At 35.3% G+C, this 27835-nt stretch overlaps 1 protein-coding gene across 1 annotated transcript in view; it reads left to right on the forward strand.

Annotated features, from left to right (window-relative positions):
- Slc2a13 (solute carrier family 2 member 13) overlaps window positions 1-27835 on the forward strand; it is a 319628-nt gene that overhangs the window by 231471 nt on the left and 60322 nt on the right. The window contains exon 6 of the mRNA XM_078014891.1: window positions 176-296. Coding sequence (XP_077871017.1) covers window positions 176-296 — 121 coding nt within the window. The remainder of the gene's footprint in view (window positions 1-175; window positions 297-27835) is intronic.

A 27835-nucleotide genomic window follows, 5' to 3' on the forward strand; every position in this document is an offset into this window, starting at 1 on the left:
GTCTCACAATGTCCTAGTGAGCTTTTCTGATAATTTGTTTAGATAGTAGAAACTTTTATTTTAAACCAGAGAAGATAAATCAAGGTATTTTTTAGAAGTATGATATATGAAATCCAGTCTTCTTTGGAAAAATATTGTCAAACGTCTCTCTGATGTAAAACATTTTTCCCCCTAGGTACTACTGTGGCACTCATTATTCTTGCTCTCGGATTTCTGCTCTCAGCCCAGGTTTCTCCCCATATCACTTTCAAACCAGTAGCTCCATCAAGTCAGAATGCTACTTGTACAAGATACAGGTGAGATTGCATTATGTTCTGTTTCCTTAATCTAATTTTGGTAATGTTTTTGTTTGACTTTAACTTTTCTAAAATTTGAGAGATGAGTAGGAGCTTCCTAGGTGTTGGGCTTACATATGAAGGGAAGAAAATGTGAAAGGTGTAGGTAGGTACCATGAGAAATAGCATTTTCAAAGGCATGAGAGTGTATGAAATTAAGGAAAAAGTCAATTGTTAAGACATTATTTTGGTGATATTTCTCTTTAAATTAGGGAGTAATGTTGAATCAGGAATATAGCAAAACTATAATTTAGCTCATGAATGACTCAGTGACATTGCTATTCCAGGTGAAATAGCAAATTGATAATTAATATTTTGTAACATACACATAACTCTGAATATTCTCGCAGTTATTTTTCACTGAATTTTCTGGGCATAACTGCATTAATTTAAATAGAAAAGAACGTTTTCCCCCAATATTATGGCTCTTCCAGAGGATCAGAAATTGGACAGTGAGTGTGGCAAAAAGTGAAGCATTCCGATGTCCCACCATACGCTTAAGAGTCAATTAAGTGTTGACTGTGCACACTGTGTGATATTTATGGGTGCAAAGACAGACAAACAGTGATTGAAGAATGTACAAGTGAATTAATCAAAGAAAAAATTAACAGTTCAATTAATTTGGGGACAGCATAAATTTTAAGTTAAATGATTTTTATCAGTCCAAAAGGCTAGTAACCCCTTTAAAACATGGATAGAATAAGAAGTGACTTAAAATTTAAAAGGGAAAAAAAAAAGAAAAGAAAAGGAAAAACCAGCATGCCTGTAATCCCAGCAGCCCTGGAGGCTGAGGCAGGAGAGTTGCAAGTTTAGAGCCAGCTTCAGCAACTTAGTGAGGTCCAAGCAACTCTGTAGGACCCTGTCTCAAAATAAAATATTCTTTAAAAAAGGGTTGGGATGTGGCTCTGTGGTTAATCCCCTCTGGGTTCAATCCCCTGTGCCAAAAAGAAAAAAAAAGAAAAGAAAAAAAAAAAAACCTTGTACTCCTGAACCTCAATCACATGGGCACAAAACTCAAATCAGTGAGTAAATAATTTATGTCATTGCTATGTGAGGGTTAGAGTATATAGCTCAGTGGGAATGCAGGGTTAGCATGAGCAAGGTTCTGGGTTCATGCCCTAGGGCATGTGCATGCACATACATGCACAAAACTGTAAAATTAAAACATTATATTTATACATCAAACTGCACATGGTGTCCACTTAGAGCTTCTAACTGAACATTATTGTGGCATCTCATTACAATAGTAGGAAGAGATTTATTATGTCTTTCTAGTCCTAAAGTTTGGTCTCTACTTGCTTTGACAAATAGTTATAACACCTTTCTTTCTCACTAATATGTTTAACTGTTTCTTTATTGTCTTGCGGATTTTTGTGGTCCTTATCATTATCATATTCGAGGAAGACTTAAAGGTACATTAATAAAAGAACTTAAACTCAGTATAGACTATTTCTGCAGTCTTCTTTATTTGGTTATTCAGCAACTATGGCAAAATGATAACCACTGTTGGAATTCTGCAGGCTCTACTTTTTTTCTTGACATTTTAGTTGTGTGTGTGTGTGTGTGTGTGTGTGTGTGTTTTAAATGTATTTTTTTAATTGTATATGGACACAGTACCTTTATTTGTTTGTTGATTTTTATGTGGTGTTGGGAATTGAACCTAGTGCCTCACGCATGCTAGGCAAGCATTGTACCACTGATCTACAACCCCAGCCCTGTTTGTATGTTTTGACACAGTTACCTCTAACAATTATTATTTGAAAATTATTGTTGTTTGAGTAACAGGATACTTTTCAAAACTAATGTCTGATTTAAGTGCAATCTTTATAATAAAGATTAGAATATTGTGAAGGTCAAGTAAAGGCTTAAAATCATCCAGAGAGTTAGAAAAAAGTATTATGAATTTCTGATACTAGAAGAAAATGACCATATATATTTGATGGTTTACATAATGAAATCATTTTTATGACATAAACTTTTAAAGTTTAAATAAAAATATTTATTGCCTAAGTATAGCTCATTGTACAGCAATTTATGATCATAAGTCTGTTAATCCTCCTGGTCCAATATTCATCTAATATTTCACTATAAAATGATAATGAAGTGGTACAGCAGTCTAGTTTATCATCACAAAAATAGGGGACCATTTTTTTTAAAAAACAGGACAAAATTTTAGACGTCCAATAGGAATTGATATGTATGACAAACATTATGTGCCTTCTTTCAGAGTAACAGACTATGGGAATTACATAGTATGCATTTATGGCTTGAATGATTCTTATAAAAATGATTGCTATATTTTTCCTAATTTTGTCATTGCTAAATCATCTTTTAACAATAATTATCTGTTACTTTGTCCCTCTTGAAAACAAACATAAAAATATGTAGTACCTTAGGATAAATAATGTTCATATTGTAAATGTAGGTTGTATACTTTCCCCGCAGAATGATACACATACGACTTTGAGCAAATCATACAGATTTAAAAGATTAGTCTTACAAACATAATGTACAAAGTTTCAAGATGACAGACTAGAGAAGATCACTTTGCTGACTGCTCTATGGCATGCAACCAAGAAAGCAGACAGGTAGAATCCAAACAGGGTGGGTGAACAAAAAGAAAATTGGGGGATGTTACTGGAATTTTGTAGTGGATGTTTAGAGCAGATTGGGGACTTGGGAGGTTGGAAGTAAGAGAATAAGGTAAAAAATCCCAGAGCTACATCTGCTACCTTGGCTGGAGAAACCAGCCAGAGTAGTCACTCTGCAAGCAGAATGGAGGGATAAGGGAATTAAAGGAAGCCACATTTTGGAATCCAGGGGTGTGTCTGGGTATGGAGAGTTTAGACATCAAAGACACCACCCAACTAAACTGAAAGGCACACTGCACAATATCCTTGTGCAGGAAAGAAGTCACATCTCTCCAGGCTATCTGCAGAGGACAGTGAAAGGAACCATTGTGCAGCTTTAGCATAGGGACCAGCTGCTGGGATTACTGGTAAACCTGAGATTGACCCAAAATACAGGCCTGGCAAACCCACACTGCACGACATAGAGTGTGCCTAAGTGACTAGGAGAAAATCAAATGTGGAAACAACTGGTCGCAGAAACCTACCTGGCTCTCCCTCTCCCCTCCAATCTGGCTGCTTTCAGGACTGGCTGGGAAAGGTGGGCCTGGCTGAGAATTCAAAAGGTGGAGGTGAGACAGACTGAATTTGGAGATTGAAACTGAGACCAGAAAACATGGGGTCCACAGGTGATGTAGGGGACTAAGAATTGCCTCCTCCACCACATGTGTAGAACCCAGGGGAGATCTCTGAGGTGCAGTCTTCTAGCATAGACTGCAATATCTGGGTCCTGGAGATGTGCTGATTTAAAAATCTCCAGACCAACTTGTATTCAGCAAAGAAACTGGAGCCCACCTAAGCCTAAACCCTGCTTCTAGGAATTCTGCATACAAGATTCCCTCACTCACTTGAGAAATTTACCCAAGGGTGGAGCATCACCCTCCAGAGAACCCCAACTAACACTGCTAAGAAGAGAAGCTGAGAAGCTTTTGAACTCCAAGGGAAATAATTCCATAACTTTTCATTGAGATTTTTTTCCTCCTTCTTCCATTCTTTTCTCTGTTTAATTGTGATCTTATTGATCTTATACATATTCATATCTTTTCTTTCTCTCATTTATAGCATTTTTGAAGCCAGTTGCTTTTTATGGATCAGTTTTTTGAGGAATAGAATGTTTGATTATTATATTTCAGTTTTGTTTTATTTTTATTTTTAAAATTTTTACTTTATTTTTTCTCTCTTGCCTGTTGCCCTTAATTACTTTTTTTTGCAGTTGTCGTTTTTTAAATTTATTTTTATTTATATATGACAGTGGAATGCATTACAATTCTTATTACACACATAGAGCACAACTTTTCATATCTCTGGCTGTATACAAAGTATATTCACATCAATTCGTGTCTTCATCATGTTCCCTTGATTCTCTTTGTCTCTTCTACTAATAGCCAGTCTCTGGTATTCTTTCTCACTGTTCCTTTAGATTTTACTTCTGCTTCTCTTCTCCTCCCTCATAATCATCATATCCTTTATCATTTCTGTTCTATCCCTCTCTACCATTTGAAATTGTAACCCTTTTGCAAATATACTTTTTTAAAATTTTAGGCAATAATTGATTATATCATTTCTATTTATTGTGATAATTACCATTATAGACATCATCACAGGAATTATTTGGTTTAATGCCAGATGTTGTTTGCTCTGGTTGTTGTTATTATTTGTCTCCCCCTAAACAGTAAGGTACTAGAAATGTTCAGGAATGCTGTAAGTCCACAAGGTAGAGAAGAATTAATGCCAATATTCCTGAAATTATTTCATGAAATAGAAAAGGAATGAACTCTTCCAAACTCATTCTACGAAGCTAATATCATCCTGATATGAAAACCAGGCAGAAGTACATTAAGGAAAGAAAATTTCAGACCAATATCCTTGATGAACATTGATGCAAAATTCTCACTAAAATTCTAGCAAATCACATTTAAAAACATATTTAAAAATAGTGCACCATGATCAAGTGGAGTTCATTCCAGGGATGCAAGATTGTTTCAACATAAAGAAATCAATAAATATAATTCATCACATCAATAGACTTAAAGATAAGAATCATATGGTTATACCAATTGATGCAGAGAAGACATTTGACAAAACACAGTACCCTTTCATATTAAAAACACTAAAAAAAACTTGGGATCGTAGGAGCATACTTCAACATTGTAAAAGTTATCTATGCTAAACCCAAGGCCAGCATCATTCTACATGGAGAAAAATTAGAATCATTCCCTCTAAAAACTGGGACAAGACAGGAATTCCCTCTTTCAACTTCTAGGCAACATAGTCATTGAAACTCTGGAGTAATTAGATGAAAGAAACTAAAGGGATACAAATAGGGAAAGAAGAACTCAAACTATCATTATTTGCTGATGATGTGATTATATACTTAGAAGATCCAAAAACTCCACCAGAAAACTTCTAGAATTAATAAATGAATTCATCAAAGTAGCAGGATTTAAAATCAATACCCATAAATCAAAAGCATTTCTACACATCAGTGATGAATCCTCTTAAAAAGAAATTAGGAAAACTACCCCATTCACAATAGCCTCAAAAATAAATAAATAAATAAATAAATAAATAAATAAATAAATAAATGCTTAGGAATCAACAAAAGAGGTGAAAGACCTCTACAATGAAAACTACAGAACACTAAGGAAAGAGATTGAAGAAGACCTTAAAAAATGGAAAGATCTCCCCTGCTCTTGGATAGGCAAAATCAATATTTTCAAAATGGCCATACAACTCAAAGCACTATACAGATTCAATGCAATTCCAATTAAAAACCCATCATCATTCCATATAGAAATAGAAAAAGCAATCATGAAATTCATTTGGAAAAATAAGATACCCGGAATGCCCAAAGCAATCCTTAGCAAGAAGAGTGAAGCAGGAGGCATAATGATACCAGACCTTAAACTACACTACAAAGCTATAGTAACAAAAACAGCATTGTATTGGCACAAAAAATAGACATATAGACCAATGGTACAGAACAGAAGACACAGAGACAAACCCACAAAAACACAGTTATCTCATGCTGGATAAAGGTGCCAAAAACATACATTGGAGAAAAGATAGCCTCTTCAACAAATGGTGCTGGGAAAACTGGAAAGCCATATGCAGCAAAGTGAAACTAAACCCCTATCTCTCACCACAGACAAAACTCAACTCAAAGTGGATCAAAGATCTAGGAATTGGACCAGAGACCCTGTGCCTTATAAAGGAAAAAGTAGGCCCAAATCTTCATCATGTCAGATCAGGCCCCCAATTTCCTTAGCAAGACTCCTAAAGCATAAGAAATAAAATCAAGAATTAATAAATGGATGACTCAAACCAAAAAGCTTCTTCTCAGCAAAAGAAACGATCAATGAGGTGAACAAAGAGCCTACAATTTGGGAGCAAATTTTTGCCACACTCATGTCAAATAGAGCACTATTCTCCAGCATACATAAAAAAACTCAAAAAACTTAATACCAAAAAACCCCAAACAACCCAATCCATAAATGGGCTAAGGAGCTGAACAGACACTTCTCAGAAGAAGATATACATTTGATTAACAAATATATGAAAAAAATGTTCAGCATCCCTAGTAATTAAAGAAATGCAGATCAAAACTACTCTAAGATTTCATCTGAGGCCAGTCAGAATGGCAGTTCTCAAGAACACAGACCACAAAACATTTTGGAAGGGACGTAGGGGAAAAGGCACACTCATACATTGCTAGTGGGACTGCAAATTGATGAAACTACTCTGGAAAGTAGTATGGGGATTCCTTGGAAAACTTGGAATGGAATCACCATGTGACCCAGCTATCCCACTCCTCAGTCTATACACAAAGAACTTAAAATCAGTATACTATAGTAGCACATTTGCATCAGTCTTTATAGCAGCTCAAGTCACAATAGGTAAACTGTGGAAGCAACCTAAATGCCCCTCAATAGATGAATGGATAAAGAAATTATGGTATATGTACGCAATAGAATATTACTCAGCATTGAAAGAGATTAAAATTATGGCATTTGAAGGTAAAAGGATGGAGTTGGAGAATATCATGCTAAGCTAAGTAAGCCAATCCCAAAAAAACAAAGGCCAAATGTTCTCTCTGATAAGTGGATGCTGATCCATAACAGGGGTGAGGAGGTGATGGGGAAAATGGAGGAACTGCGCATATGGTGCAGCGCTACATCATGTACAACCAGAGAAATGAAAAGCTGTGTACAATGAATGAAAATGCATTATGCTGTCATCTATATACCTAATTAAAGTTAATTAATTTTAAAAATTGATGAACATTATAAACTGTTGGTGGAAATACAAATTCTCCATTTTGAAAAATAATATGGTTCTACCTGATAAAATGAAAATGCCTAGGCCATTGACTTAGCCCGTGTACCTATGGATTACAGTGATGAGTAGCTATCCATTCTGACTGACATAGATCATTTCAGAAAGTGAATGGTTTAAGAACAATGTTTTCTTATTTTAGTTTACTAAGTATCATTTGTGTGTCAGTCACTATTGTAGGGTAAGTGCAAAAATATTGCAGGTTGGGGCTCACCAATTATTTCAGATTCAAAGTATTGACTCTGCTAAATAATTTCCAATAAGATCATCCCCTTTTAAAAATATTTTAATTTTTAAAATGATGCAACTTATTCCAAGTCTTGGTTACACTCTGTGAACTGAATTTATTAAAAATCATCTTAAGCTCTGCTTTTTAGCAGATTAAATGTGTACAAAGATTAAAAAAAAGGGTGTAAATTGCTATAGAAAATGTACAGTTGCCTGGATAAAAACTCTGATAAGTTTTTAGGTACCATCTTAATTACATATCTATATGGGTGTACATACATATACTCCTAAAAGGGCCTTCAGCTTCACATTCTAAAATTGCTAGTATTCTCTCCTCTTTGTATTCAATTAACATACTTTCTTTTGAAAGGTAGTCAATCTTCAAGGTGTTAGACTTTTCCTAGGTAACACTTCCTCAAATGCTGGACATTTTATTGTTTATGACATCAGTGCATGCAAATCACTATCAGAAATCTGTAAACAGACATTTCGTAAAATATACAACTATAGAATTATAAGGGTATAGAATCACCTTGATTTTTATCTCATTCATTTGTTATTCATGCATTTAAAAATATTATGGAGCATCTACTCATCGTATTATAGTAAAGATGAATTAATATGCGGGACTGTACCTAAAATAGTGCTTGCATATAGTAATCTTTAATAAACAGTATAACCCTTGCTAAAATTAATAAATCTTATAATAGGTGAGATTGGGATTATCTCAGGGAACACCAGTCTGACAATGGAATGTCTGAATTGAGCTCTGAAATGGAGCATGTCAGGCAAAAAGAACAGCGGATACCAGGATCATGCAAAGCATTAAGGAATTTGACAGGTGCAAGGGACTGAAAGCAAGCTAATGAGATCATAGAAAAGGAAGATTAGGCTATTAAGGGAGGTCTACAACAGACCATGCAAAACCTCAAAGGTTTCTAATCTTTAGTCTACAAACATGAACCTTTTGAGGTACTTTAAGCCAATGAGTAACTTGCCCCAAATTCCAATTCTAAACTGTCTTTCTTGGGTGTGTGGGTGCCGAGAAGGCTTGTGTTTATCTTTGAAGATTGGGTATTTGAGTTGTCCGTGGTAGACATGATAGATACGTGGTCTAGATACCATGCTCATGATATTGATTATAAACAGATACTTGATATACTCAGGAGAGAAAAATCAATAGGAATTAAAAATAAGTAACTATTTATGGGCATAAGAGAAAGGAGTCTTGGGGTGATTTCAGATTTCTCTATGAGGAATCAAGTACACAGGCTGTGAAAAGAGGAGAAGACTTATATAGTGAATCAAAAGATCATGGAAATGAAATGGAATGTTTGGATGAGGCAACACCATGGGTACAATTTAAGACATGTTGAATCTTAGGTGTCCATAAACATTTTCAGTGGGGACATTGAGTATGTATTTGGACATACCAGCCTGTAATTGAAGGAGAGTTCTGTAGTGGAGAATTGCCACTTACACATGGTAATTAAGATGTGGACACAGGTGACATCTGGTTCGTAACTAAGATTGTAACTGGGACTCTGGCTGCTTTTTCAGTTTCACTAGTAGTTCACTAATCAAGTAGAGCTAACCTTCGATTCTTCATGCATTTTCCCGTCATAGAATCACAAACTCCTCGTGAAGGAAGGCATTTAATGTAATCTAATTTAGGCCTCTCATCTTACAATAAAAGAAACAGCAGTTTTAAGTCTAAGAACACTGCTTATTCTTCTAGACTTCTCTTGTCTGGGTCTCATTTGGACCATCCTTTTTTAAAACACACAGTTCTTCAGGACTCCTTGTCCTGAAGAAAAATACAATGGCACACAGCTTGTCTGTATGTTCCTTTCAGGGCCCGCTCTTCTTGTCTTGGACCAGGGAGATAGTTTGTCAGTTAAGATGGCTTGGACAGTTAGGTAATTTTACAAATTGGATAATGGTTGACACATTACCACAATACAATTCTTATCATGATTTAGATGCTGAGTAGAAATTGGCCAAAGAAACGGTGCTTCTAATTCATTGCACTTCATCCTTTTAATCTGTCTCAAGTCATAGTTTTGCCTGAAATCATCTGCAGAGGTATTTAAAGCTGATCTCTTTCCTTCCCCCAGGTCTTCCTCACCCAGAGATGGGGTGTACTTTAGAACACTCCCCATAATGCTTCAGGTTTTTAAAGTACCATCGCCTTCCACTTATTTTCTTCCTTTCTTCCTTCCTGAACCTAATTAAACCAAGAGTACAAAGATACTCAATGTAGTTCTCCTTTTATAGTGATATTTTCATGGTTTCCTCTTCAGGTGAAGTTTTTTAACATACAAATTGACAGACTGTGGCTTTATCTGTAGACCTCCATATGGTGGTGACCCTAATTCTGGGAAACAATATGCTACTCATTAGTCCTTTCAGAGTTAATTTACAAATTGATAATAAGAATTTTGCATTCACTACACTGTCTTTTCTTCTTTTTCCAGCCTTGGCATGATGTGTCACCCATCATTAACATGGGCATTACAATGCTGTCAGATTCAATAATAAAACTTTTATTTATTCAAGTTTTGAAATATGTAAAACTCCTGTAAATCCCTGTTTTTTTTTTTCCAGTTTTGCCATCCTGGTGATGATGTGTTTATTTCCAGTAACTCTTAGCAACTTTGAAAATGAATGTAATATTATACTCTTAATTGAAATTTTCCATTGTTGTCAATTTTTTTATTGATTTCCTTTAAAATTAACCTCTTTTAATTTTTGAGCCTGATGGTGTAGGTTAATATGCCTTGAAGCTAATGTTGATCAAACTACAGAAGAAAATATGTGTTTATTACTATCCACAGACCCATTTGAAATGGAGATATATATATATATATATATTTACAAGGAAAATGAGATTTGAAACAGAAAGCCCACATAATTTTATTATATGAGCTTATCTCCCAATAATTGTCTATATCTTTTGCTGGCACTTAAATAGTCACTGTTGAACTTGACATCTGGAAAGGAGGATTTTATGCACCCGTGTTGGAAGGATTTCTGTCCACTTGGATATAAGAGTCTTAATGAGTTGACCACCTACAGGGCAAATTATTCTTTGAGTTCTCCATGACCTTTTTATTTTGATGCCTGGCCCTTTGGCCAAGGACTTAACCAAGCCTTCACATTGACAGCATTCCCTTTTCAAGCCTTATTTGTCTTCTGCATTTGAAAAATGCTTCTTGGGAAGCCAGAAAGGCAAAGAGCAGTCTACAAAGTAGGTTCACAGAGTAGAAGTTCCAGGAATGGTGTGATGTCATTTGTGCAGTTTCCTAAGCACAAAGTAGGGCTTCTTCAAGGAATGGAACAGAGAGACTGGGTCAGGCAAGCAAGTACAGAATGGCACAAAGGCAGGCAGCTAGCAGTCCAGTGACAGGATGTGTCAAACTCTCATAAGCCATGAAAATGTTGGATGTCATTTTAAAATACAAGAAGCTCTCAAATGGTGGTAGTGTGAAAATGTCATAATTTGTCATTAAAAAATCACTCTGGCTGCACAGTAGAGAACTGGTTAGAGAGGGACAAAGGGTGATGAAAGGAGATAAGTGAAAGGAACTTACTAGGCAAGGCAGGAAATAATGCAGTCTTGATGGCGGAAGTGGAATGACAGAGCTTAAGAAATAATTTGGAAGGGAATGACAGGGCTGGATGATTGACTGGATGACAGATGGGAAGAAATGCTTTACAGATGGGCAATACTCTGGGTGAGGAAAGTCCAGGATCTAAAATCTCACTAGAAACATAATTTTAGGTATATAATTCTGGAGACCCTTTCCCTAAATACAGTAGGCACATAAATCAGAAGAGGACTTAGTATTTGCTGTCACTTATGTTCTCCTTTGAGATGTCGTTTCCATTCCTTTTGAACTCAAAAAGAGTTTTGATAAAAGCTCTTATAAACTTATAAATTAGGTCTGAATTAACACAATCAGATAAAGAGGAAAAAGAACATGTATCTCAGTCCATAAGACTTACATTCTCATTCTAGATTTCTGGCCATTGCTGTGAACAAATAAAACCAGTTTTGTTCATGTACCAAACTTAAAATAACTTAAAATAGCATTCCCATTTTTCTTCTGTACAAACAGAAGGAATTAATTATCTAGTACCATGATTGCAATAGACTATAATCCTGACTAATAAAATGAAATCATGTATTCTATTTTTTAATTTTTTTATTATTAGTTGTTCAAAACATTACAAAGCTCTTGACATATCATATTTCATACATTTGATTCAAGTGGATTATGAACTCCCATTTTTACCCCGTATACAGATTGCAGAATCACATTGGTTACACATCCACTTTTTTACATACTGCCATACTAATGTATGTTGTATTCTGCTGCCTTTGAAATCATGTATTCTAAACAACCCAGTTTTAGTAGCTGACAATCAGCAATTGATTATTATGTAATCCCACATAATTAATTCGACAATCAAAGAATACAGCATTTTAGGAAAAGTATTTCTAGCCAGTCATAGGCACTAATTCAAGACTTGGGTGGGAAGGCACAATTCAACAGAACCAGGCAGAGGGTATCATTGTCACATTTGCACTTTTTATAAAGTTTTCTTCTTGACCTTGGGGTATGGATTGGAAGACAAATCTGGTGCCCAGAGAAGGATTCAGATCTTCAGCTATTTCATGATGGTGATCATGGGGACAGAGGTATCTCTGGAGACACTGAGTTAATTGGTTAAATGTTAAAGGTAAAGATTTAGGGGGACTGCAATTGACCAGTTCAGTTTTGTGGCCATTAAGTAGGCTGATGATCCCAGCTGATATGTCTAGGCAGGTGAATGGGCCTAATTCTGTTAATTAGGCCATTACTTCATTTCTCATTCTTCATGAATATTATTTTACATTGCCCTTAAACTTTCCTAAGAAGAAGAATAGCTTTATCCTGTTATGTGGGTAACAATACTAGGGATCAGAGTTTATATAACTTGCCCTGGCTGATATACTGTAATTCGAATAGCCACTTTGTGAAGCCCACCTCCCTCTTTTAGTCATACTAATAGCTGGCCTTTCTTTGAGCCTGGTATGGTGGTGCACACCTGTAGTCCCACTCCTCAGAAGACTGAGGTAGGAGGATCATTCCAGGTCAGCCTGAGTAACTCATCAAAACGTGTCTCAAAATGAATAATAAAATAAATGCAAGAAAGAATGAATCAATCAATTAATAGGGCTGAGGATGTAGCTCAGTAGCAGAATTCCCCGGTACAGTTGCCAATACCTAAATAAATAAATAAATAGCCTTTGGACTTTGAATATGTGTCTATACTGTCCAGATTCTTATTTTTGCAAAGAAATATCATTTACTCAAGAAGCAAAGCAAAGGATTTTTAAGTTTCACATACTGAAGTGTTGGGTATTTAAACACTAGGTTTTTATTTTTAAAAAACTCTCCCCTGAAAATCAAGTACTAAATGATGAAAATCATTAAAACCTGAAACAGCCTAATGTTCTAGTCAAAGTTCATTATATAACAGAAGTGAAGTTCTGGGCTCACGTACAGATTCATAAACAGATACAGATTATAAAATTGTTCTCTGTAAAATCGCTTCCAATTACTTTACCTTCTCAGAAGCTCTGATTTCTGCAAAGTGAGAGGTTGCCTTGATTAATCACCATGTTATAGTGACTTGAGTAAAACTCTGACAGACTTTTATGAAAAGAAATTGATGCCCGGTGTACAAGTGCAAGGACCAGATGTATAAATCCCTGTTCTTTGTGAAAATTTGAAGTAACTGACCTTGTTCTCTGAGGCTTACTTCTGATTTTTTTTCAAAAAGAAATGTTAGAAGTTTGGGGACACAAAGATAGCAGTCATGGAAATAGTAGTAGACAATAATCATCGATATCTTTCCAAGGTAATGCCAAACAACATTTTGTGGTACAGCCTTCTGCTATTAAAGTGAGATTTAAAAAAATAATAATAATATATATATATATGTGCCTCAAATATACATATATGAGATATATACATACATATATATCTCACATTTTATCTCTCTATATATACACATATATGTATGTATATATATACATATATATCTCATATTATCCACATGAGATGTATGTGTTTATATATATGTGTGTGTGTGTGTATGTATGTATGTATATATATATATATATATATATTATCTCTATGTAGTCTGGACCCCTACATTGGAATCACAGTAGATAATGTGGGAGTTTCCTGTCACTGGGCACCATCCTTTGTGAGTATAACTAGGCAAGTGCTTCCAATGGACAGAATATTCTGACCCGCCCTTTGTTACCTCCCAAGAAGATGTCCATCATAGTGGCAGTAGTCATGGGAGTGTTATCTTCTTTGAGGCACATTCAATGGACACGTCCTCTTCATTCTCTAAAGAAGGCACTAATCCTCAAGCAAACCAGTAATTTCTTGAGACAGAATTTTCACAGGAATTTTGTAATCACTTTACATTTTATTTGTTATACTGTGAATAGTGTGTATTTTAGTCAGATTTACAACTGATTATAGTCACAGTTTTGGGGGGTAATATTCAGGACTTTAGATCTGTAAAAGGAAATTTGACCAGTCTCCCAGAACAATAATAGAGACTGTTTCATTTTTGTGTCACCCCTATAGCCAGAGTTATTTCCCCTGTAAACACCAACCTCAAGTAACTGAATGTCTGATCAAGACATTTCTGTTTACCAACCCAATTCCCTCCTACAAACTTATAACAGGTAGCATTACATAATTAGTAATGTAATGCATCTTGCCTTACTCAAACTCACACCTTTTAGTCCTTCCGAAATCTGCTTCCTCTTGTTATTGAGAGTGAATTTGATAACATTTTGAACAGTGCATAGCTCTGAGATGATAGAAGATAAAATATATATCAAGTATTGTTCCTATCTTCAGAGAAAGATACTTGTATAAAATTGTATATAATATATATTTTAACACAAAGTTAAAGAATGTAATTCTTATTGATTCCTAGTTGACGGAAATAGTTTGTCTATTTGGGGACCAAATGGAATATTTAATTTTAATTGATCAGTGTTTGTATAAACATTTAATATTATGAGGCATAAACATTAGCTGTTCATGATTTTTTTATGTTCAACATTTTAAGATTAATATGTTATTGTTGCAAAAGATAATTTCACAAAGATTTAAAATCAAAAGTAGTAATTTACCTCCCAAAGCAACAAATCTTGGCCTATATAATCAAATTGAACAGTAATGCATATTATCCATATCATATAACAAATACGTTACACAGTTGAATGATACACAACGGATAAACAAACATATAAATAAATGAATGTATCAATTTTTGTGATTATTTGCACAGATATAATTCATTTGTTGATTTTGTTTTCTTCGTTTATATTATATAAATATGTAGGCTTTTGTTTTGCCTTGCTATATATGATTAGAGTAAATTTTGTAAATTAATATCATTATTATTTTTTTTAATTTGGAATTCCAATGAGAACCAGAGTGGTCTTTTATGTAAGCTAATAATGCCATGGTTCATTTTTACTTCTAAAAGTAGTTACTATTATACTTTTTAAAAATTATTTTGTTAATATACAGAGGCTGACCTATTTTGCTTAATACCTAAGCTATTGAAAACTTTATCAATGCAGTGGAGAAAGTCAGCCTTTTTTAAAAGCCAGTCATCCAAATATATATTAAAATAATAATGCCTTTTGGATTCCAGTAACTACTCACTGACCACTACCTGACTCCTGGTTATTCTAAAAGGCTTCTCAAAGTTAAGCAGTGAGCTAATTGAAGTTAGCCTGGCCAAAGCAGAGAGCATGGTAGAGTGATGACATGTGCTGGAATGACAAAGTCTAATTACAGTTTGTATTGCAATTTCAAAGAATATGTGGAAAAATACAGCAATCCAAAGTTCTTAACCTGTGGGAATAAAGTAAAATAGTGTACACTACCATTCTGAGAGTTGTTTTTTTTGTTTTGTTTTGTTTTGTTTTGTTTTGTTTTTTAATAGCCAGTGGAGTCTTCAAATCCCATCTGGAAGCAAAGAGAGGAGTAGCTACATATAAAGTTACTCAGGATCTACAGGATCTTTGAAGCTTAAATTATTGAAAGACAAAAGCCACAAATTGAACAGATACCAGAAAAGGTTAAGAAATTTACACATAAATGAAATTCAAATGAATATAAATCTGTATGATTCTAAGAGGGACAAACTTGGTAATTATCTGTCAGAGAAGTCAGGATAACAAGTGATAGAAGAAAAGGCAGGGGGGAAAGAAGAAGCTTCACTATGCAGATTCCCTTTTAGGAAGAGTTACAAAGGAAGGGCTTCCTATCTCAATCAGAGATGTGCCGAGTTAAGACGGAATTGGTCATGAGCATCGCAAAAAATAAGTTCACAAAGCCAAATAATCGTGACAAGTTGGAGTCCTCACTGACCTTGTCATACCGGGTTTACTTTGTACTAATGAGAAGCAGTGCACAGGTATGGAAGCCGTTTGGTGGGTAGATTAATGAGGTGAGATATTAACTATTATACTTTTAGGTCACCTTTCATGACATCCAAGTTTTTGAAAGGACCAGCATGTTTGCTACATGAAACATTCACCAATGAGATTCAACTGAGGTGCTGGGGACATTCAGCATTACCAGTTTGCATTCAGATGTTCACAGTCTTTAGGGACTATTTCCCAGTTTCATTCTTTTACTGGGCAAATATTACTGAACACTAACCAGGTACCACATATTGTGCCAGCTATTAAGAAAACAAGGCATAACTTGATAGCCTCTCTTTAGAAGTAGGCAGGATCTCTGAAAGTCTTCTGTTTACATTTTGAACAATACCTAAGTCCCTTATCTTTAGAGAGATTCATAAGTTGAAACAGAAGCTGGTATATCACAATGTAGTTATGATTGAAGCGTGTGCGTGTATGTATGCATGCGCGTGTGTGTATGTGTGTGTATGTATGTATTTAAGCATATTGTTAATCATTAATATTAATATATTATTATTATCACTAATTATTAATATCAGTAATTATAAATAACAATGGCTTAAGTAAGAAAGAGGTATCTCCTCTTTCTGGTAAAATAAATTCAAAAGTCAGGAGTTTGGGATCAAACTGTGCTATCCTAGTATCATCTAGGATCCAGGCTTCCATCCATTGCTGTCCCTGATATATGTATCCTTCACAAGTGCAGTACATGATCCAGGATGGCTGCAAGGGCTCCACCATCATATTTCAAAAAGCCAAAGGAATGGATATGGAAAAAGCAACACTTCCCACGTGAATCACCTCCTTTTGAAATCTTCGTGAAATCATATGCAATACTTCTCATTGGCCAGAATTAGTCCCATTGCCCTATCAATTGGAACAGCGACTGGGAAATGTATGCTTTTATTTCAAAGAGCAAAGTGTGTCTTTGCCACAATAGTGGAGCTAGGGAATCTATTAATTTTATGGGACACTTATGAGTAGTTTTCCTCAATAGGAAGGTCAAATTAGTTGACCAAATAGGGCTCTACCTCGTTTCATGGTTTAGTTCACTTTATAGTCATTAGAAGTCTAAGGTCAACTTTGCAGGTGGTAAGAACTGTGGCAGCCTTAAATATTTTACCTCCAACTATGGAAGGGAGAATTATTGAAATCTTGTTTGCCCTGTTTATTTGACCTTTAAAACGAGTAAAACAGCTGCTGTCCATTATGTTTGTTCCAAATGAGTGATTTAGCAAAGGTTCATCTGTTCACTTGGGGCAACCACCATTTGTTATGTGGTTAACACTGTGTCAGTCACCAGGAGCTTTAAAGCCTCTCTCTCTCTCTCTCTTTTTTTTTTTTTTTTTTTGTCTTTCAGCAAGACAGATGCTATTATTTCTCCCATTTAAAAGTTTACTATTGCCAGGTAGATGCTATTAATTCTCCCATTTTACCAGTTGATTCTGAGGCTTAAAGAGGTTAAATGAATTTGGAAGATCACATGGCGTGGCCAGCTGTAGAACTAGGTTTTCACTGAGAAAGGTCTTTCTCCAAAACCAAACTCTTGGCTATCTTCATTCTGAACTGTAACAGTCATGTGGTATGATGCTTCTGCTGCCAGTGGAGGGTGGTACATACACTTTGGGAAGGAGACAATAATTTTTTATCATCAAAGGCCAGTAGATCTTAAAAATGCATATTTGGGCATATTTTCCCTTATTCGGTGAAGCTGAGATTCTTTTTATGAGATACATTTTTTGCAGTTGTATTCTATCAGGACTTAAGAAGTTTGGTTTTCATTTTGTTAATTTTGTTCATGTATTTCACTTGCCTATATTCAGCTCAGAAAATTATTTTACCACCATTTTTTAGATCATCAGTAGAACTTTAAAATAAAAGCAGTGCCAAAGATAAAGCAAAATCATCTAAAATATTTTAAAATATTCAACTGCTTAATTTTCCTAAAAGTGGAATGATATTATTCACATGGTTTTGAATATGAGCATCTGTTCTATGTTGAATTGAGGTAATTTGGTTTTGTTTGTTTGGTATAATTGTTTTGAGACCTCTGTTACACAGGTAGATGAATGCAAAAAAAAAAAAAAGTCATTTAAGGCAAGAAGCAAATATAGATGCAATGTACTTACAAAGTGATATACCCTTTAGGCAAATTAGACTATATCTGAACACTCAGATGAAAAAAAAATGTAGACCATGAAAGCTGTTCTCTCCTCAGTTTCCTCCTCTAATTAGGGAGATGAATTATACATGTGCACCTGAATATTTTCCTTAAAGAGAAGAATCATCGTGTGCTGACATTAGTGTTTTGATTTATCCCCAACACCACTCTACTGATTACAAACAGGTTTCATCCACCTTGAATTCTTCTAATTTTGTGAATTTTATCATTGTCAGAGCACATGATGATTAGATTAGACAGAGTCGCTGGCAGCACAGGACATGATACTCGGGGGAATGACTTCTGGGCTCTCTCATTTCATCTCTATGACACGATCCAGCTTCCAAATTAAACATCATTTCTAGGGCTACAAGGGATGATTGTTTCTCACATCCTCTAAACAATGCTCACTTCCTCCTTTACTTTGAAACATACAATTTCCCACAAAACTTAGAACCAAGCAACAGTGGAAAAACTGATAAGTGAAGCAATATAATCCAAATGTATTTTTCTTCTTGGTTTTATTGTCTCTGTGTGAAACACATCTGAAAAGCCTAGTGCTAGATATTATTGCATTTGGTATAAAACATAAAAAGACTTGGTCACCAAGCTTTCTCCTTGGTGCATACGGAGATGCACAGGCAACATTTGACTATAGACCCATCAATTACCATAGTAAACAAACTAATAAAAAGGGGTGCCAAAAAGAGAGATAATATTAAAAACTGTTTACTCAGGTAAACACGAAGTGCTCATTTAAAGCAGCCTCTTTTTTTATGCTAACATAAAGGAAATATATTAAAGGCAATGTGTACTGTCCATTTACAAAAATGCCAAATACTAGATCAAATTTCAGTTTTTGATACTCCAAATACTAAAAGTTACCTGGTTCTGAATTAAAATTGATTCTCATTTCTAAATTTATTAAACTAGAAACCATTTTAACTACTTACTGAATACATTTTTTTTAAATTTTTAAAGTCAGGAATTTACATTAATCCATATTAAAATCTATATAGTCTTAAATTAGCTGATCTGAGGAGTAACTATTTGAGACAAGATTTCCTTAAGTAGCCAACACCACCTGGAATTTGCAATCTGCCTGCATCAGCCTCCCATATACCTATGATTCCAGGTGGTCACCACCATGTCTGGCTTTGAGGAGTATTTCTAAAGCATATTTTGGGGAGGATAAAACTGCAATAATATTGTAAGAAAATATTAACTTAGAAACTAAGTAAATACTTCTTCCTTTAAGTATTTCTTTGTTTCCACTGGAAAAAAATAAAAATAATATTTGTGGTTATGGTTTCTATGTAAGGAGGGATATTTATGAACATCTCACTTTAAAAGTTTTGGCATTATGTGCAAAAGTAATGTAATACTGATCATGAGAAGCATTCTTTAATACAGTGCTTAAATCTGACTTTATAGTTGATCCTAAACAGTACAATTATCAAAGGTCTCAATCTACTCTATGCCTTGTAATGTAAAAAAAGTTCTCAATAACTAGAAGAGTTCATGTTATGAGTACTATTCAAAAATTGGCTTCTCATGTCAAGTTGTGTGGCTTGTTAACTGCATTTGGAGAAGGAATGTGTATTTTACAGCTTTTTCAAGGACAAGTCAATGCTTCCACAAATACAAACTCAAAGGCAAAATCAGGCTTATAAAAGAGTTTTCAAGAAGTGATTAGCCCCAGATAACTGTGTTCCTACATTGTTTTAATTTACTATTCTTTTCAATAAAGTTTTGTGGCCTCTGTGTGGAGTATGTATTAACACACCAGTGATCAGTTGATAATGTGTGTGTGTATGTGTGTGTGTGTGTGTGTGTGTGTGTGTGTGTGTGTGTCTGTCTGTCTGTCTGTCTGTCTGTGGTGGTGGGGACTGACCCCAGAGCTTCACACATTAGGCAAGTGAGGTCCACTCCCAGCAGAGTTTCTAATAGTCTGATAAAAATAACATACTGATAACCTATTTGGCAACAATCATATACTGTAGTTCATGATCAGAATCATTCACAGATAAGTTCAGTGGCATAGCAGTCAGTATAGGATAGTAATTTCTAATATAACTATAAAAAATAATATTTGTGTTTTAATAAAAACTCAGCTCATGTCTCAGAGACCCAGACAAATGGAAGCTCTGCCATTTTATGATGCATCTCTCACTGCAGGTCTTCAAGGTTCATCACACAGGTAAAATACAGAGCTGGAGAGCAGAGCAACAGCAGATAAATGTTTTAGCCTACAATTATTATTTCTGCTTTGGTTGTTTGGCCACAAATACTCATATGGCTATTCCCAATTTTAAAAGGACAACAAATTGTAATTCTCTGTATACCTTAAAATAAAGGACAAGTTGATATTGGAGAACATTATTTTTACGTGTTCTGTGGTTTATTTACTATTTTATTTGTAGCCAATGTTTCCATATCATTCTTTCTAAAAAAAAAAAACATAGAAAATTTTCTTTATTCTGATTGCATCATGATAGTAAGTAATAACATTGTTACCTCAAAAAAAAATTTCCTTTAACAATGCCCATTAGAAAGGACACAATTTTTTCTATTTATAACTTCTACTGACTGGAAAAATTGACTATTTCTGTACCAATTACATTAGGCGAAAAAAATATATATCAAAAAATGTGCAGGAATGAAAGTTTGGCAAATTATCAAAAAGTTAAACAGTTACTATATGACTCAACAATTCTCCTGGGTATAGACCCAAGAGAACTGAAAATGTTTGTTCACACAAAATCTGGTACACAGATATTCTTACCAGCATTCATCAAAATAGCCAATAAAAGTGGAAATAACTCAAATTTTTCACCAACTAATGAATGGATAAACAAAATGTGGTATATGTTATAATGGAATATTATACAGCTATAAAAATAAATAAAGTACTGATACATACTACAATATGGATGGAACTTGAAACATTAGCATTGGGTAAAAAACATCTAGGAACAAAGAGCATATCTTAAATGACTCTATTATATATATGACCATCATAAGAGGGGAATGCTGGGGAAGAAGGAACTGAGATGTAGAGAATTTATTTAGGGTAATGAAAATATGCTAGAATTAGATAGTGATAATTTCACTATTGAAATATACTGTATTATAAACTTTAAAGTGATAACTTTATGTTATAAATTTTGTTGTCTCATTTTTTTAAATGTATGTGCCATGTGGCATTCCTTCTCCACAATGTTTTGGTCTTTCTGCCTTCATTTTACTGGGGACAAAATAATAGAAGATTGCAGATTTATCCTAGTATCACAGTATCTGCATCCTCAATGACACACTCTAAATTTCAAAACACTAAAGTCCAGAAGTATCTGATTTGGAATCAGAGAGTCTTTCTTAGGGAAGGGCACAAGTCTCTCAGAAGCTTGAGTTCCGTTTCCTCTGTAAAGAGGAATGGTAATGCATTCTTTACCAAGTTACAGGAAGGACCAGATGACACAAGGCATGTTAAGTGCTTTGTGTACCATATGTGCTAAGGTTAGTATTTATTCTTTTCTTTCTGGTTTAAATTCATCTAATTTCCCTTATATTATGTAGCCTTTCTTTTAAATAAACTTATCATCAAAAGCTGGATATTTGAAATCAACATGCTTAAGTGTCATTCCCAGCCTTGCCATATTTTACTTGTGTGTCCTTGCTCAGGTGATCTAACCTCTCTAAATCTCAAGTTTCTTATTTGTATCCAGGGGAAGTTAAAGTCTCTGAGGAGCCAAGGTAGGGTTGGGCACAGTGGCGTATGCCTCTGATGCCAGTGACTTGAGACGCTGAGGCAATTGGATCGAAAGTTCAAGGCATGCCTGCGCAACATAGGGAGACCCTGTCTCAATGTTGGGGAAAAAAAAAAGGTTGATGATGTCGTTCAGTGGAAGAGTGCCCCTGGGTTAATCCCCAGGACCAAATAAATAAATAAGCCAATGTAGCAGATGAGTGAGAACATGTCTTCCTGTAGTAAGCATTCTGTGATGTGACCACAGTAAGGCCTGTGGTAAAACTCCAGAATCCTCTTCAGACTTACAAATACTTAATTGCCTTACTTGGGTCTCTGCGCAAACCTAGAACTTCCAAACTCTTAAATCTTCTTTCTAATACTTCTTTTCTGCCTCTTCAATAAAGATAATGTGTGCTGTCACCAGAGAAGATTAGTTATTGATTTTTCTTTTTAAGGTAGCATGCTACCCACTAAATTAGATTGGATGTGTTGGTGACCAAATTATATGCAAATCTGATTTTACTCCCAAGTTTATCAAATTGAAAATAAATCATACATAAGTGTATAAATGTACATGCTTATCTATCAGAAACATACATGCATATACATGTCATCTTACATTTGCCAAGTTGAGGCTTAACTATCAGACATTTGACATAGCTAATAGACTATAATAGCAAAGCACTTGGCCCCATTGGGTGGACAGTCATGGCAAATAGGGCTTTCTTCTCCCCGCCCCCCCTTTAGAGAGTTTGTTGGTATACTTTCTTGAAACAAAATGAAAGAACTGACTCAAGATTAGATAATTACCAGAAATTAGAGCCTCACATACTAATAAATGTCAAAAAACAAAAAACACTGTGATGACAAACATTTTTTGCCCCCATTGGTTAGTGTCAGTGCCTGTTGCTCAATCAGGGCAGGAGCCTGCTTGCTTTGGATCTGTAGGCCTCAGTACTGTAATTATTTTGTCCTATTAACTCAGGAATCAATTGATTTTCTTTTTAACCTCAGCTTCTAAGCAGAAGAGATAGGAAAAATGCCCATGTTCCAGAGAATTCTAGACAGTTGTATATGGATTTGTTCTGTTAACTACAATTCACAGCTTGATTCAGGCTTCAGTTTTGTTATTTTCATCAACAGTGCTGTGAAGAACCATGTAAAATATGTCTAACAGAAATACAGAGAGAACTATCAAGTTTGCTCTCTGTATAAGTTACATCCATTCATCTCTTTACTGATTCCACAGTTTTTGCTGATCATTTATGTCTCTGGCAACATGCAAATCACTTGGAGTAAAAATATGTACGAGAAAAGAAAAATATTTGCCTTGAGAAGGTTGCAGATCATTTAGGAAAAGCAAACATCATAAGGCCTTAGAGAAATATAATGGGTATAATAACACTAGAGTTTGGGGGTTTTCTGGTAGCATGGTCATGCATCTAATTCTGCTGTAGTCAAGAAGGTTCACAGAGGAGTTCGTGATGAATGTGAGTTTCGAAGCTTAAGTAAGTATTAAAAAAAATTAGGTGAAATTAATAGTCCAGACAGAGAAAACATGACAGCATGACATACTCTAAATCCTGCAGTTTGTTTGCCCTGGCGAGGGCCAATGACACCTGTGGAGAAATACAAGGAGAAATTGACAAGATAAGCAGGGGTTAGGTCATTCCACAGTAAGAAGTTTGGTTTTCACCTGATAGGCAAGAAAGGATATTACAGGATTTAAAAGGAGAGAAGCCTGCTCAGGTTAGAAATAAGGCATTGTAGGAGGCAGAGGAGAGGGAGTCCAAATAGGAGCACTCATTTGAAGATTACTGAAAGAGAATGAGAGCTGACAAGGGTAAGAATGGCAATCAGAGGATCTACACATTAAGTGCTCAAGGACTTATTAGACTGGGTGGGCATTTAAATGTGCATGGTCTAAGACCATGCTCAGGTGTTCTGATTGGCAGGAAAGCTGAAGATTGAACTTTAGGTCTGTAAAGTTTGAAATACTTGTGAAAAACAAATGGCTGAACAGTTGAAAATGTGGATCTGGCACCTAGTAGGGAAGGGACACAAAGTAAAGAAATGCCTCATGGGGCCTTACTGTATCACTTAAGGTAATGGTCACATCAGCTTGATGTTTCTCAGCAGACTCACAAAAATAGATTGCCTTAAACAGAACCAAAGGTACAGAAAGAAGAGGACGATGCAGCAGTCAGAGATGGGAGGAACATAAGGAAAACCATGCTGCTGAACCAGAAGATGAGAACATTTTAGGAAAAGGGGAGTATTTTTAGGAAATTTTATCACAGAATGATAAATTAAGCCAGAAAAGTGCTCAGAACTGATATATAGAGGACCACCAGCAATCTCAAACCACCTTTAATGGAGTGGTGAGGCATGATTTACTTTATGAAATTAGTACCAATGGGTACCCAGCTTTTTTAATTAATTTCCATTTATTTACTTAAGTTTCTTGAATTTTTTTTTTTTTACTATTCTAATGAGTTCTTTACTTATACAGTACAAATATGGGGAGGAATTCTGATATCCACACTCAGGGAAAGAAGTCTGGCGTTCTGGAATTGTTTGCAATAATGATGTAAAAACAGGACCCTTCAGATGGCTCCAGAAAAAGCCCAGACGCCCCCTATGGTTGTCCCAGTCTTCTCCCATAAATCAGATTCCAAGTCACCTGCTCAAGGCAGTAGGGATATGAAGAAGGAGACGGTAAAAAATAGGGAAGTTTGGGATAGCTGCCGAGGGAAACTGAAGATGCTGTACAAATCAGGGGGTTAAGTTCATTAAAAAGAAATGACTGGGCACAGTGAACTGTGGAGAATAAAGGGGATCTGTGGCAATGGATCATCCTGACACCTACTTTTGCCACCAAGAGTTTCCTGAAATTTCCAGCATACCAGAGTCAGGTATTTTAAGACCACACTGTTCTTAATGCTCCATCACATTGGGCTTAATGAGACATACTTAAAAAACAAATGGGCTGTTGTCTAGAGGGCTGAATTTCACACTCGGCTTCACAGACTAGAAATTCAAAATGTGTAAATTAATGCAAATCAATTTTTAAAAGATTTTTGAGGAGAAGGTCCACTTGGTAAGACCGTTGGTACCATGTGAACACATGCACAATTGATTGAATGAAAATAGGCCACCTTTTCCTCTCCCTTGGACAATGCACTGCCTTTTTTCTGCTCTTGTTTAGTTTAATTGGAAACATTTTAAAGTTTTAGAACCAGTTTTGTTCTAAATATGTGAATGTGGATTTGTCCCCATTTCTAAAAGAAAAGTCAGAGATTGAAAAGGTAAGTTGTAGCTTAGTGATAGAGCACTTGCCTAGCACATTTGAGGTGGGGGTTCCATCCTCAGCACCACAAAAAATAAATAAATAAAGATATTGTGTCCATCTACATGTAAAAATATTTTTAAAAAGAAAAAGAAAAAGGCAAATCTTCTTTCTGTATGACTAGCAAGAAAATAACCTTTTGGTTCTCACTGTCTTCATGGTCTGGATGAAGTATCTGCCAGTCTCCTCTTGGTGTCTTGTGACCTCTGCGTTCCCTTCTCCCGGCAGCTGCATCCACAGTAGAGCTGAATCTTTGATTGTTGTCCAGTCTCCTCAAGAAGCGGAACATGAATTCTGGGCTCACTTAATTTACACAGATTTTCTCTGTTGCAGTGTTCTCTTATTCTGAAGTTTTGCAGGTTATAATTTAAAAGAAGGACCTCTTTTGTGGCTGTTTTGTGTTGTTTCAAGGAATGTGGCCCCTGCAGTTGGTGTTTATGAAAGCAAATTATCAAAAAAAATTATCCTATTCCATTTTAGCTATTGATTGAATGTTTATAAATGGCAGCTTTTGCCTTTGGCTCTTAAAAATCAGACTCAAACTAACATAACTTTTGAAAATTAGTTTTATATGATTTTTATCTCATTCTAAAACTGACTGATTTAATTACTTCAACCCACCCACTCCCAAGTTATTTTTTTCAGAAATAAGCAGAAACAAGCTAATGAACCTACTGTAATGCTTTGTAGAGTTTTGGGCACAGTTCATCTAGTAGATGCATAGGGGATCCAGCCTGCAGTAGTGGGCTGGATGTTGCTCTGCAGGTTCAGTGGAGGCAAGTAGGGTCTTGTCCCTTAGGTCATCACAGTTTGTTTTGCAAACCAGCTGATAAAAAAAAAAAAAATGTAAGTTCTAGAAAAGAAATGTGTCCAGAAACAAGCAAAGGGTCATACTACATCTGGTTTTGTCTGAAACTCAAGATATTTTGTATCAATAGGGAGGAATCTCAGTTGATTTAATTCATTCAGCATTTGCTTTTCTAAAGCCTAATCATTTTTAAAATACATTTCTAGTTTTTTTTAAGAAGTAAAAATGTTTAAAGTAGGGTATAACTGTAATTTCTGCCCTTGTCATCCATATATAAGAGTAAATATTTGTGAGATGTTATAGCATTATAATGTTTTCACATTGTTAAAGTTTGTGAATTTAGGGTTACATTCTATGTATTTCTTTTTCTTCCATGTAGACTCTTGGAAATGCATGGTCCCACAGAGATCATGTGCTCTGGAAAAAGAAAGCTTAGAAATTCTTGAAATCTAGAATTTAGAACTCCCCCCATGTAACACTGTAAAAAGGGCAAATAAGCCTAATATCTGCTTCCTTCCTCAACACACACACACACACACACACACACACACACTTCATTCTATGCTTAGAATAATCTTATAAGCATCATTTTTGTGCCAATGTGTTTTGAATCCCAGTTTTTATATTTAGAAAACCTTGTATGAATGCATCAGCTCACATTCAACAAAGTTTTAAAGAGCAAATCATGAATGAAAAATAGTTAGCCACTTCTGGAAGTTGTTCTATATTTTTTTAATGCCATTTGTTAAAGCCACAGTTATGATACATGTTCTCTGTAAAAGGTCAATTAGCAGATCCCCAGGATATTTTGTGTTACCTTCAAATGTCAAGTTGAAATTGGGAACGTTGTTATATTGGGAGAAATTTTGCCATAAAGTAGTACATGGGATGGAAAAAAAAGCTGGGTCAAAGATGAGAGAGTGGTAGGAAATTTTGTCTTGCCTTCAGAAGCCTGAGAGCCCAAAGTCCAGTGCCAATTCTCAAGCAGTGGCCTGCTCCCTGGGGTGCCAAGGAAATTGAGCAAATTTTAATGATTATTTCCTTTCGACTGAGAGAACTCTGTGAACTAGCCTTGGCAGGGGTGCAGTACAGAGTAGCAGAAAGGACAGTTTCCCCTGTTTTTTGAACACAGGAAAAATTTGAACCTCCACATAAACTATGGGGGTATGTCCAGGAGAAGCCTTAAAGTATAAAGAAAAGAAAATAATAAGTATGATGAGATATTTGGTCCTGTTGATGGCCAGAGGGAACAAAATTAATCTCTTGTCCAGGGATAACCTTGAACTCCTGTTTTTCAATGCCCTGAGGAAAGGAGGTGAGGACAAATATGACTTTGTCCCTCTCTGAGCTTAAAGCTGAGAAATGAAACTGGTTAACCAAGTCTCACTATGAATTAAGATGTAGGGAAGAAAAAGTAATATCTTTTCCTTACCTATATCAAAGATAGTGATTTATACCTTTAACAAAAATAAGATTAGAATGAGAGAAAGAAGCATAACAAATTCTTTTAACCAAAGTTTTGTGTGACATAGGAAACTTCAGAAATGAAGCCCAAAGATCCAAAAAAAAAAAGTATGGTTAGAGAACAAAAGGGTGTGACTTAATGGTAATAACCTGGGAAGCTCAGCAGGGCCTGTGTGTTCAGATTCTTTTTATCAAGTATAGACTATAACCACTCTGGAATGAAGGTCCCTATGTTCTACTTTCAGAGAACTTCAGTGTC

Source organism: Ictidomys tridecemlineatus, chromosome 6 (genome assembly GCF_052094955.1).
Source record: "Ictidomys tridecemlineatus isolate mIctTri1 chromosome 6, mIctTri1.hap1, whole genome shotgun sequence".
In the NCBI taxonomy this organism is placed as follows: Eukaryota; Metazoa; Chordata; class Mammalia; order Rodentia; family Sciuridae; genus Ictidomys; species Ictidomys tridecemlineatus.